Source organism: Triticum aestivum, chromosome 7A (genome assembly GCF_018294505.1).
Source record: "Triticum aestivum cultivar Chinese Spring chromosome 7A, IWGSC CS RefSeq v2.1, whole genome shotgun sequence".
Taxonomy (NCBI): domain Eukaryota; kingdom Viridiplantae; phylum Streptophyta; class Magnoliopsida; order Poales; family Poaceae; genus Triticum; species Triticum aestivum.
In genome coordinates, this window is record NC_057812.1 from 45,614,574 (window position 1) to 45,627,836 (window position 13,263).

At 49.9% G+C, this 13,263-nt stretch overlaps 1 protein-coding gene across 1 annotated transcript; it reads right to left on the reverse strand.

Annotated features, from left to right (window-relative positions):
- Window positions 1-294: 294 nt before the first annotated feature.
- Window positions 295-9,972, reverse strand: LOC123152955 (nitrate reductase [NADH]). Its single transcript, XM_044572310.1, has 5 exons — window positions 9,819-9,972; window positions 8,685-8,755; window positions 4,137-5,127; window positions 1,887-2,119; window positions 295-1,763 (listed from the first exon to the last, which is right to left on the reverse strand). The coding sequence occupies exons 1-5, from the start codon at window positions 9,970-9,972 to the stop codon at window positions 438-440; spliced, it is 2,775 nt and encodes a 924-aa protein (XP_044428245.1). The 3' UTR covers window positions 295-437.
- Window positions 9,973-13,263: the final 3,291 nt, after the last annotated feature.

Consider the following 13,263-nt stretch of genomic DNA (forward strand, 5'->3'; position numbering starts at 1 on the left):
GGCATCGACAAAAACGTGGTCTTCAATTGAATGGATAATCCACATTAATGAGATACCAAAGTATTATAGTTGGAGCTTAATCTTTGATTGGCTGAGAGTATCACTGGCCACCTAACCATTCGAGCGCTTTAGAGGGTGTTTGTTTTCTGGGAATTAAAGTCTCTATAAGTCCCATCTAAATCAAACAGGAGGGATTTATAGTGATTTAAAGTGGGCATTTGTGACTTATGAAATAAGACTCTCAAGGAGGGACTTATAGGGACTTATAGTTGTAATATGGTCATTTAGTCCATGTTAAGTCCCAGGAACCAAATAGATAGGAACTTTTTAGGGATTTGGGACTAAAAAAGTCTAGGACTTATGAATCAAACAGGGCCTTAGTTCTCTTATGTATATAACAGGTATATACATCCAGACGCGTCGTCGCAGAAGCTAGATTAGAACGAGATGAAAGAATTGGCCATGTCGTACTTCATCTTCTCCAGGTTGGGCGTGATGGCGAACTTGATCATGGGCGGCGGCCCGCAAGCAAGCGCGAAGGTGTCGTCGCCGCCCTCCGGCACGTGCGCGCGTAGAATGTCCTCCCTCACATGCCCGACGCTGAACTTCCAGCCTTCCTCCGGCCGTTTCACCTGGTCTACCACGTACCACACCTTGAGCTTGTCCGGGTGCTCCGCCGCCCACCGGTCCAGCTCGTCGCGCAGCAGGATGTCGTCCTCCGTCCGGTTCGCGTACACAAGGTGCATCTCCGTCTTGTCCTCCGGCTGGTCGCGGAGCACGGCCTGGATCACCTGGTACATGGGCGTGATCCCGCTCCCGCCGCAGATCATTGCCAGGCGTCGCGCTCGCCGCTGCTTGCCGCCGATCATGAAGCTGCCGCGGCCGGTGTACTCCACTTGGCCGAGAGGCCCCTTGACCTCGATGTGGGAGCTGCCTACCTGAAGCGATTCCAGGTACTGTGTCATGAGCCCACCGTCGGAGAACTTGGGGTGCTCGTTCTTGAAGTACACCTTGACCAGGAGCTCGAACTGGCCGACCTCGTCGACCATGCTCGTTGGCGTGTACGGGCGCATGCACAGCTTCCCCCCGATGTTGGCGCACACGAAGATGTGCTTGCCGACTGGTAGGCCGAGCACCTGGTCGGAGGACGGCAGCGCGAAGCGGAACAGTCGGACGTCACGGGAGAGCTCCTTCTTGTCGACGAGGCGGCAGCGGATCTTCTCACGCGGGCTTGAGAGCGCGATGGGTGCGGCGGCGGCCTTGGTAGCCTCGCGGATAGGGGCGAGAGAGGAGCCTCCATGGACGGAGTTGTCAGAGTTATAGCCAGCGCCAGTGGTGATGAGTTGGCCAATGCGGTGCGTGTCGAGGAGCGACTTTGCCTTGTCGGAGTGGATGGCGTCGAACTCCTCGGTGCAGTCCGTGCCGGCGTTGATGAGGATGCTGTCGGCACCGCCCGGATGGTCCTTGAGGAAGGCGGTGCAGTCGTAGACGTGTCCGTGGACGACGATCCATGCCGAGTCCTGCGACCCGTGCTTGCGCACCTCGGACATGGTGAACTGCTTGTCGTCGGTGGTGTGAATGAAGGGCGTGGACGTGCTCCGCTTGAGCCCCGGTGCAGCGGTCTCCATGTGCTTCTGCCGCGCCATCCACCCGCCCGTCTGGTTGGCTGGCTGCGTCGGGTGCTCGAACACCAGACCGATCTCCCTCTTGTGCGGCCGGCACACGTTCACCTTCACCTTGAACCAGCAGTTGTTCATCATCCCCTGCAATCATGTCATGTGTACAAAAACATTAGGATTAGTAAAGTCACACCCTCGAATCAATCGCATTTGCAAAGGCCACGATGCCATGGATGGACACATGTGAATGCAGGGTACATTACATACCATGAGGTTCCATATGAGCTTCTCGGGCTGGGTGTTCTGCGCCTGGTCCCAGGCGCGCACCGCCACCTCCTTGGCGCCGAGGAGATCGAGGACCTCGACATCGACGGACCAGAAGCACCAGCACCAGTACCTGCCATATTTGTTGGGTTTCTCCGGGATGTCGAGCGTGCACAACATCCATGTCTCGCCCCCGTCCAGCGTCACCTCCACTCTTATGATCTTCTTGCCACCACCTTTAAGACGCAACAACAAGAAAAAGAGTTGTGAGAAATATGATTAATTACACTCACAAGAAATTAAGACTACTTAACAACACACCTGGTTCTTAATACGTAGTAGTATGACTTGCTATATTCGATTATGTGTAGTTGTAGCAATTTTTATTGAATATAAGTAGAATAATAATTAAAAAAAATCTCATGCGTGGTTGAAAGCATGATTGCATGTTGAGGTGAGACTTATCTCATTCATAATTGGATGGTGAGGTAGCATGTTTGTATGTTGAGATCAATATATTAGTGAGGATGAATAGATTGGATGGATGCTAATGAAGGTTCATTTAGTTCGAAAATATAAGGTTTATCAATTTTATTATACTTCATTAGTTTAAAATTATTTGAACTTTCATATTTATCCTAAGTTGAACTTTTTGAAGTTTGACCAAGTCTACGGAAAAGTATCGACAACACCAAACTGGTTTCATTAGATTCATCATAAAATCTATTTTCATACTATATATATGGAAAGTCATGGATATCGATAAATTTTGCTATAAGCCTGGTCAAACCCAAAAGATGTTTGACTTGGGATAAAGCTATAGAACTTCAAATATTATGGAACAACTGGGTATCTTCTATATAGAGTATACGATTCTCCGCGTGTTGCAGCAGGAATTTGACATTTTATTTTTAAATATTGTTACTAATTCTGTCCTTACGATTTAAATAATATGAGAAAATTCTGCATAAGAAAAATAAATCTTAACATGAAAAGCTGTGATTATCACAATTAAATGCATTGTGATTTAAAACTTGCTTAGAATACACAATTGCATGTTGCATGGTATATGATTCTCATGCATAGATTAGATGGATGAGAGTGGATCAAACTAATAAATCTAACAACTATCGTAGTTTTCATGACTTGAAAGTACACGTGTTGAGCTAATTAGTAGTGGGATCACTCTCTTAGGTAAATAGAATATCTTATGCCAGCTCAATATGGTTGAAGAATTTCAAGAAGATAGCTAGTCAATCTCACTTACAGGTATACAAGTATTATGATTATCTAATCTCAACAATATGCATAATATTCTCATTCTCGAATTGGAACTGAAAAGTCAAACATCTCTAACAAGTTTATAGAGAGAAATATCAATATCTAAGATGTCAAATCAGTGTCATTAGATTGATTACTAAATTTATTTTTATATTTTGTTTATTTGGTATTGTATGCTAATAACTTGGTATATTTTGCTCTAAACTTAGTCAAACATAAAAACATTTGACTTTAATTTTTAATCTATACACCTTATATACTCTTAGATTAGATTCCCTTATTTAGAAACTAGATTCCCTTCCCGGTCCGTGATAAATTTTGCTACAAACTTGGTCAAACCCAGAAGATGTTTGATTTAGGACAAAGTTAGAACTTCAAATGTTTTGGAATGATGGAGTATCATCTATATAGACTATACGATTCCACGCGTGTTGCAGCGGAATTGGATATATAATTTCTAAATAGTGTGTACTAATTTGGTCCTTATGATTTAAAAAAATATGAGAAATTTCCGCATAAGAAAAATAAATCTTAACATGAAAAGTTGTGTTTGTCACAATTAAATACAGTGTGATTTAAGCCTTCTTACAATACTAATGCATGTTGCATGGTATATGATTCCCATGTATAGATTGGACAGATGTTAGTGGATCAAACTAGTAAATGTAACGACTATCATAGTTTTGATGACGTGGAAGTACACCGCGTTGAGATAATTGGTGGGATCACTCTTTTAGATAGATAGGATGTCCTATATGCCAGCTCAATATGGATGAAGAATTTCAAGAAGATAGTCAATCTCACTAGCTAACAGGTATAAAGGTATTATGATTATCTAATCTTCAAGAATATGTGTAATATCCCCATTCTCGAATTGGAACTGAAAAGTCAAACATCTCAAACAAGTTTATAGAAAGAAATATCAATATCTAATAAGATGTCAAAGGCATGAATGGTGCACGGACGACTCACCGGCGTAGGCGTATCCTTTCATGGTGTAGGCGCGCTGCGTGGTGAAGGCGTTGATGGGAAGGATCTCGTCGTGCCCGGGCGTGGTGATCACCGAGTTCGTGTTGAGCTCGTTGATGATGTACTCCGACTTGTACCACCACGCCTGCGCGTCGGCGAGCTCGGCGTCGACGTGCGACGGCAGGACGCGGTTGTCCTTGAAGTGGTAGTAGTTGTCGGACTCGGCGCCGGTGACGACGATGCGCGTGAGCCACTTGACCATGCGGCCGCCGATGCAGCCCGGGATGATGACGCGCACCGGGAAGCCGTGGTCCGGCAGCAGCGGCTCGCCGTTCTGCGCGTAGGCGAGCATGATGTCCCTGGAAGGGTCCAGCGCCCACTCGCGCGTGACGCTGGTGCCGTACTTGGCGCCGCCGCCGCCGCCGGGGAGGTCCTCCGCGCCCACGAAGCACACGTGGAGCGCTGCGCGGCGGCCCTTCTTGATGCCGCACCGGCGCAGGACGTCGCGGAGGCGCGCGCCGCGCCACACGGAGGTGGAGACGCCCGCGGCGCCCCAGTTGAACCCGGCCGTCTGCCGCACCATGTTCTGCTCCTTGCGGCGGTTGCCCGCGCAGACGAGCGTGACGGGGAGCTCCGCGGCGGGGAACTCCCGGACCAGCTCGTCCATGGTGAACCGCGCGGGCCGGGTGACGAGGCCGGAGACCTCGACGGTCCAGGTGGACCAGTCGCCGCGGGGCACGGGGCCGTGGTTCCGCACGTAGTGCAGCGGCGCGGGGGTGATGAAGCCGTGGTGCATGAGGCGCGCCAGCGGCGGCTCGCAGTTGAAGGGGTGCTTGCCGGTGAGGCGGATGAGCGACGGGTTGCGCTCCGTCCACGCGTCCGCCGTGCCCTCGTCCCGCGCGTCGCGCACCGGCGGCTCCACCTCCAGCTGCAGCTGCGAGCCGTACAGCTCCCTCCAGTTGTCGTGCTCCTCCTCGTCGTCCGACGCCTCTTCCTCCACGCGGGGCGTCCGAGCAAGCTCATCGAGCTCCACAGAAGCGGCCATGTTGTGTTGTTGTTGTTGTTGTTGTTGTGAGACAAGCGTTGCCGCTCCGCTGGTCGGTATACTATATATACACTCGCAACATCTAAATCAGTGACGAAAGATGCCAGCTAATTAATTGCTTCAGGGTTATCCCGTTTGAAACGTTCGCCGATCTGACTATTGTATGCATTATGTACGATCCGTGCAGTTCATATATAGTTCACTGGTTCTGAAACGTTCATCTTCCGCTAGCTGACATGTATAGGAGCAGTTTTGCATAAAGATTTTATTATGTCTCAGTCGATGTTATATTCCTGTGATCTTGTATAAAGATTCATACAAGTTTCTTCTTTCCAGTTTGTTGTTTCTTCTTCTTATACTATGTCATTTGACTGAGATTTGGTTAAGTCTCAGTCGATTGAGACATAACCACACCTGTATAGGAAACATCTAAAAGTATGGGGTTGGTTAAGGGTAAGTCAGCTGAAAATCCAATTTGGGCCAGTTGTTTCGTTTCAGCTATCCGATGCAAAACTAGCGATCAGAATTCCTTCTTCGACCTTCAGCTCCCCACGTTCTTCTTTTTTCAACCACCCAATGTACCACCGGCTGAACCACCCGTCACCATCGCATGCGGTCGGTGGCGCTCCTGCGCCAGCCTCGCCGCCGCACCCTCCCCTCAACTGTCGCCCACGATTGTGTCGCCGCCGCCGCCGATCATCCTTCTAACCCAGGCGATGACTAGTTTTTTTTCTGACGAACCTGCACCCCCCCCCCCCCCAACACACACACACACACACACCATCACCACCTCCACAACCCTAATATAGATAATGAGGTCGTCTGCCGTCCTAAGATAGATACCGGGGTTGCCTGTCATCCGAAGGTAGACCAAAAGTGCTTCTCCGGCGAGCTCTTTCCTTTCCTCGGTTGTTCCTTTTTTTCATGCAAAATTTGACTAACCCAAATTCTAAATTCAGGCGACTAAGAAGTAGCTAAAGTGTAAAAGTATAGTGACACATGATTAATGACGACGGAACTTGAACATGTTGCTGCCCTATTTGTCGTACATATAACTCTTTGAGTTAATTGCACTCCCTCTAGTCATTTTTACTCCGTATATTATATTTGTATCAAGTCAAACATTGAAAAGTTTGACCAAATTTATATTAAAAAATATCAACATCTACAATACCATACATATATATATATATATATATATATATATATATATATATTATAGAACTACATTTCATAATGAATTTAATAATATTAATTTGGCATTGTGAATGGTGATACTTTTTTCTAAATGTTTGGTCAAAATAGAGATACATTAACTTTGGACAAACTTATATACAGACTAAAATTGATCGGAGGGAGTATTTTAGTGAGTAGGTAAGCATGCATGCATCATTCCGTGTGTTGAACCAGTGGTTGCATATTAAAATCGTGGTTGACTTAACTTGAATCGATGGATGCGAACTTAAAGAAAGAAAAAAAAGGAGAGATCTCCATTGCCAGTTCACCGGAAAGGAGGCTTGAAAGGGCATCCAAGCAGCCGCGTCGATCGTGCTTGGTATGGACCACGACGTTCCGTGCAAGATGGAATCACGTGTCCAGATTCCGGTCCAAGTGCTTGCTATCTCCAAAGGAACAAAAAAGATTCACTGGCATTTGACCTTGGCATTGTACTACAGTACTATTTAAATTATGTTTTGGACAGTTGACCTTGGCATTGTACGGCACCACGTACGGCCACTAGGCAAATGTTTTTTTTAGATCACTGCTAGGCAAGATTTTGAGATAGACCAGACAATTGATCAACTGATGACAATGGTTATCTTACACTGACAGCATTCTACTCCCTCTCTCCCAGTTGGCGTGCGTGTACCCTTAGGTCGTCAATTTAACCAACATAATAGAAGTCATATATTACAAAAAATCATATCATTATAAAATTTAGATGCTTTATTTTTAAACGGTATAATTTTTGTGTTATATAGTTTATATTACGGTGATAAAATTGACAATCTAAAGGTACGCGCACGCCTTAAACTAAAACGGAGGCAGTAACTGACTAACGGTTTTGTCATCTCACCGGGAAGGAGGTTCCAAGGGCCAGCCAAGATATATGGCGCGCCGCGCGCATGCATGCACGCATCCTTTGCAGTGCGTGAACCAAGCTTTTTAGCACTGCTCATCACAATACTCCGTTTGAAATGGGAGGCCAAAGTTGATTCATCCAGTTAAATGGATGACGTACGCATCTGAGGTCTGACCTTCTCGATCGCATGTACGGCCCATCACGTACGCAATGATCGAGTTTGGGATATTAGGACTAAAAAATACTACTCCGGAAATCTAAATAATCAAGTCGGATAGTCCGTTCCGTACCATCTGAAAGCTACTTAATTACTATAAGCATATAAGCAAAGTCGTCGATTCAGTTTGTCATCTCACCGGGAAGGAGGTTGCAAGGGCCAAATTTAAACGACTAGCCGCGCGCGCCCATGCATCCTTTGCGTTCCATGAAAATTTACTAGCAGAAAGTAGCTATGGAGCTTCGCCAAAATTTCTTGACCAGATACATTCGCATCGGGAGCGAGCGTATACAGATGGACTACAGCTGGGCAGTAGAACCATTCTCCTTGGACCGTGTCACCTTTGGTTTACTTGTCCAGATGTTTCACCACCACATTAGTTCGTGTTGGTTGATTTCATCCACGAGAAGATCAAAATGTCAGGCTAGAAACTAAATAGTACATGATGTTTCGCTTGTAATGCATGGTTATAATTTGCTGGAGAACAGAAATATATACTTAATATAACACCTAAAGGTTCGGCACTGTCTGCCCACAGTTGGTTTGCTAAAGAAACTTGGTAAGGGCATCTCTGACGCGGATCCTGAAAATCGCTCGCAAACGTCTCGACCGAGCTGTCCGAAAGTTGTAAGCCATCCAACGGGGTCCCATATTTGTCCGTGGATTAGTCCGGATGTCCGTTTTCTCCTAAACACGGAGTAAACCAGGGTGATCTATGGGAGTCCATACATCCGCCACGTAAGACTACGATACCCTTGCCCACTCAAAATCAAGGTGGAGCCTGCACATTTGGAATGGTCCGCGTTGTTTTCGCATCAAAACCCCAATTTCTCCATCCTCTTCTCTCCCATCGTCGCCGCACTTCACCCCAATTCCTACCCTTTTCGCTTCCGTGCGAAGAGCTACCGGAGCCGGCGGCGGTGTAGGCTCCAGAGAAGGTGGCCGTCTGGAAGATCAACTCAGTGACACGGCAAGCCTGCTGCCCAAAAAAGAAGGAAAAGTATCAACTGGTCGGCAAAAGGATGGGAGGCGGGGGTGGCAGCTGGGGCCTGGGAGGGGATGCAGGGGCCGGCGCAGGGTCGGGTCAGCTTAGGGGTGCTAGGTCATAGTGTGGGGGTGTTTTTTTCGGTGCTTGTTGCTCGTAGCGTAGCCGCGTGCGTTCTGCGTGTGCCGGATATCTCAGGATCGGCTTTGTAAGAGAGTTACCTCATCATCTTGTATCATTTGACCGTGCACTTCTTTGGATGTTTCTTTATTTATAAAGAGGGGGCTAAAGCCTATTTCGAGAGCAGAATGTAAAGGCCATATAAAAATATTTCATTTAGGTAGCAAAGCTCAGGCATAATCACTAAATTCAGAAGAAATAAAATGATCTCTTTTTCTTTGGTATTCCATGCAAGTTTTGTCACTGCCAATTGCATATTGAGTATATTGGAAATCTTGACAAACATTGATATTTTTTTGAAAAGAAGGTTAAAACCCTCGGCCTTTGCATCAATCGATGCATACGACCATTTTTATTTATTATTCAACAATGGTCTAATAAAAACATACATCAAGCCACCCAAAGCCATCACTCACACCTACAAAACTCGATAATGTAGAGTGCTCTCACTCCCCATATCTAAAACCGATATCATCGCCGATTCATCCACATAACGTATCAGAACCAATAGCCGGTGTAGCAGACCTAAAGCGTACACGAAATGCACACGTTTTAGAAGCTGCCATCATCGTCGGACCGCTGACCCATCTTTAGGAGAGAGATCCACATCATTCTTGACAGTCCGTCTATCCGTCAACGACACCACGACGCCCAATGACGCCACCGCCCTGCGCTCGTCCATTCAAACGCGAAGATTCTGGAGGATCTGTCGTGCGTAGCACCTGCCGACCAGGCATGACACAACATAGCACCTGCCGACCAGGCATGACTTGACATCTCCACCGAAGCTCCATGCAAGATGAAGCCACTCCACCTTTCGCCTCTATCTTCCAGCGCTGCTCCACAAACGATGCTCCGAAGAGAGAAACGATGCTGCAATGCCACCATCGTCCGACCTGGAAGGCCAGATTCTAGGGTTTCCCCAGAAGCAGCACAAGTGGGTCGACAAAAGTTACACGATGATGCCTTCATCAAGGTAATGGCGCAGAACGCCGCCATCGGCTCATTTTTCACCAGCAACTCTGTCTTCCTAACACGCAGTCGGGACTAGATGACGGATCTCGAGATCAGACCATCCAGCCTCAGGACGACCACCTCCGACGGAGGAGATGGCCACCACTGCCCGCTACACCGGGCAGATCAGATCTGGCCAGAGGCGCCGCCAAACGGTCCACCAGGCCCTCCACACTGCGGGCGCCGATCTGACGCCCAATGGCACGCCGCCGCTGATCGCAGCCACTGCCCTTCCCGGTACAGTGACGCGTCATGCCTGCAGCTGTCGCCGCTCGAGGAAGGGCCGGCCACCACGCCGCCTCCTGCCGCGGCCATCGCCGTCGTGCCGGATAGATTGGATCGGTCGCGCCACCATGCGTTTAGGGGCCCCGCACCACCCTTAAGACGCGGGAGAGAGGGAGTCCCCTTCCACCACCGTCGACCTCTGTCTAGCTTGCAAAAACTTTTTATATTATGAGACGCAAATGGGTGTAGGGAGTTTCGACGGAATTTCTGGACTACATACATATGCTTGGGAAGCAGAACCGTTCTCGTTGGACCGTGTCACCTTGGGGAGCAGAGTCATCGTGGTTCTTCTCTCCGTGCCTGGGCTCTGCGTGAAGACTTTTGTGCGGTGTGGAGTCGGCAGCGGCAACGCTCTGCGCCGTTGATCCCTCTTGGGGGCGTTGTCGTGCAGCTTAGGGGTGCTATGTCATAGCGTGGGGGTGTTTAGATCTTTCGATGCTTGTTGCTGGTAGCGTAGTCGCGTGTGTTATGCGTGTGTCGGATATCTTAGGATCGACTTTGTAAGAGAGTTACCTCACCATCTTGTATTGTTTGACCGTGTACTTCTTTGGATGTTGCTTTATTTATAAAATGAGGCGAAAGCCTATTTTGAGAACAGAATCTAAAGGCCATATAAAATATTTCATTTAGGTAGCAAAGCTCAGGCACAATCACTAAAGTTAGAAGAAACAAAATGATCTCTCTGTCTCTGGTATTCCACGCAAGTTCTGTGACTTCTGTCACTGCATATTGCATATTGAGTGGAGTATATTGGAAATCTTGACAAACACTGACATACATGCGTAACCATGTCACTGTGTATGCATGTGTGGGTCGAATTAGAGTTTGCAATTTCAGAGCATGCATATGCATGCATGGTTTACATGCAGAAGAAGGCACGAGAAGCTTCACCGCTGGGCAGTTGGTAAGAGCGGGCAGGCCGCCGAGCCACGATCAGGAGTTGCCCGTCGTCACCGCAGGCGACTCGGAACATGGCTAAACGGAGCATGTACTCGTACTCGCCATCCCCCGCCGTGGCCTTGACTCGCAGTCGCAGATGCTCAAGGAGGCAGTACTCGCTTCGTCCACCCACGTACAGGAGCTTCATCTTCACGTGGCTGCAGCCCGGGTCCTCCCACAACAGCTCGTCGACGCGGACCTTCTTCCACGGCGTCGGCTGGCTGTGCCTGCTGGCACGGCCACCGGACGGGACGCGGCACGCGCACAGGTGGATCTCGTCCTTGCGGCGGGAGACGTCGTCGTCTGGGTCGTCGCAGGAGGCGTCGAGGCCGACCCAGGCGTCCAGGTCGGGGTCGTAGTGCGCGGGGCCCTTGAACGGCAGCAGCCAGTCGCCGCGGCGCGTCCACCTCCCGCTCCGGACGCCGTAGGAGAAGGTGCCCGGGGGCACGTGAGCCCACTCTCCGGCGGGGATTTTGTTGGCGGCGGACAGGAAGATGGTGCCCCCTCGTGGGTGCACCGCGTGGGCGGACCAGGGCGGTGATCCTGGTCCAGTCGAACGGGACCCGGGTAGTGTAGTCGTTCTTCCAGCCCCAGAAGAAGCGCGGGGAGGTCTCGGTGTCCGGCAGAGGCTTCCACATCCACCTGCTGCAACTCGACCGTCCGCCCCGGCGATCTGCCTTGTCGTCGTCGCTCTTGAGGCAGTGCAAGGATCCTGTTTCTGTCGGCGGAGCTCTCTGGCACGTCCTCGACGGGAGCGCTACACTCTGAAGAGGTGCGCTTGCCGGAGTGGGTGCCTGAGGTCTCACCGGTCTTCTTCTTTTGTCTTCCCGGGGCTCGAACGGCAGGAGTAAGCGCCTTAGCAGTGGCGGCTGCTACAACTGCTTGTTGGTAGAGTTGGTCAGCGCAGATCAACGCATCCTTCTTATCGGAGGGGATGGTGATGATCGCCACAGATCCTGGCATCTTCAAGGTGTTGTAGGCGTAATGTGACGCCGCCATGAACTTGGCCAGCGCTGGGCGGCCAAGGATCCTGTTGTAAGGCAAGGGGATCTTGGCAACGTCGAACACAACCCTTTCTGTCCTGTAGTTCAGATCACTCCCAAAAGTCACGGACAACGTGACCTTTCCCTTTGGTTGACTTCTTCCCGGGTTGACCCCCTGAAACGTGCCCGTTTCTTCGAGGTCTCCATCAGGAATCTGCAATTTCTCGATCACGGCAGGCGAGATTAAGTTCAGACCGACCCCGCCATCGACTAGCATCTTTGTCACCTTGAGGTTGCGTATTGTTGGTGAAACCAACAATGGCAAGCACCCGACCGCAGTAGTGCGATCAGGGTGATCCTCAGTGTCAAAAACGATAGTTGTGCTGGACCACTTCAGCGGCCTTTGGGCATCAAATGACGGCTCTGCCGCTGTAATCTCACGCGCCCACTGTTTAAGCCGGCGGTGAGAGGTATGCAGTGAGGCGCCGCCATCGACGCACATGGCCTCTGTAGCTTTCTGAAACTCTTGGTCGCCGGACTCGTCGTCCCCTTCGTGATCGTTGTCTTCTGGCTTTCTGTCACGGGCCCGGGCGGGCCTCTCCTGCTGTTTATGCTTGCCGCGACGGCCTGCCTGGCCATCACGCTTCTTGCCGGACCCCTCAGCACCGTCCTGGCCCTTCTCTTTGTCCCGCCTCTCATATTCAGCCCTCTGCTTCTCAGCAAGGAGATCAACCTGTCGGCAGTTCTGGAGATCATGGCCTTTGGTGCGATGGATCTTGCAGTATTGCTTGTCGGAGTTTCCTGGCTTCCCGGCAGCCGCCAAGGCCCGGCAGGCGACACATTTGGCAATTTCCTTGCTGGGGTCATCTCCCTTGGTTTTCTTGGCGGAGCCGGTGTCATCAGATCCCTCGACGGCAAGCACGGCTTTACCTTTGCGCTTCCTGTTGCGGCGCCGACCTTTCTTCGCCGGGGCGGCAGTATCCTCATCTGAGGAGTCGGTTTCCACGCCGACATCTTTGCCGGGGTACTTCCTTCCCTCTTCAGCTCGGGCACATCTGTCAGCGAGAACATAGAGTTCTGCCACATCTTTCACCTTGTTTATTGCCAGCTCTTCGCGCATCTTGCGGTTACGCACGTCCTGATGGAACGCGCTGATGATGGCGGCAGGGTGAACATCAGGGATATTGTACTGTATCCGGCTGAACCTCTGTATATACTTGCGCAGACTCTCGCCTCCCGTCTGGGGAATGACGTGCAGGTCGCTTGCCTAGCCATGGGCTTGGTGGCCTCCAGTAAAGGTGCCCACAAACTCATGGCACAAATCCGACCAGGAGGAAATAGAGTCTACCGGCAAGTGCATCAACCATGACATGGCGTTGGGTTTAAGAGCCAATGGAAA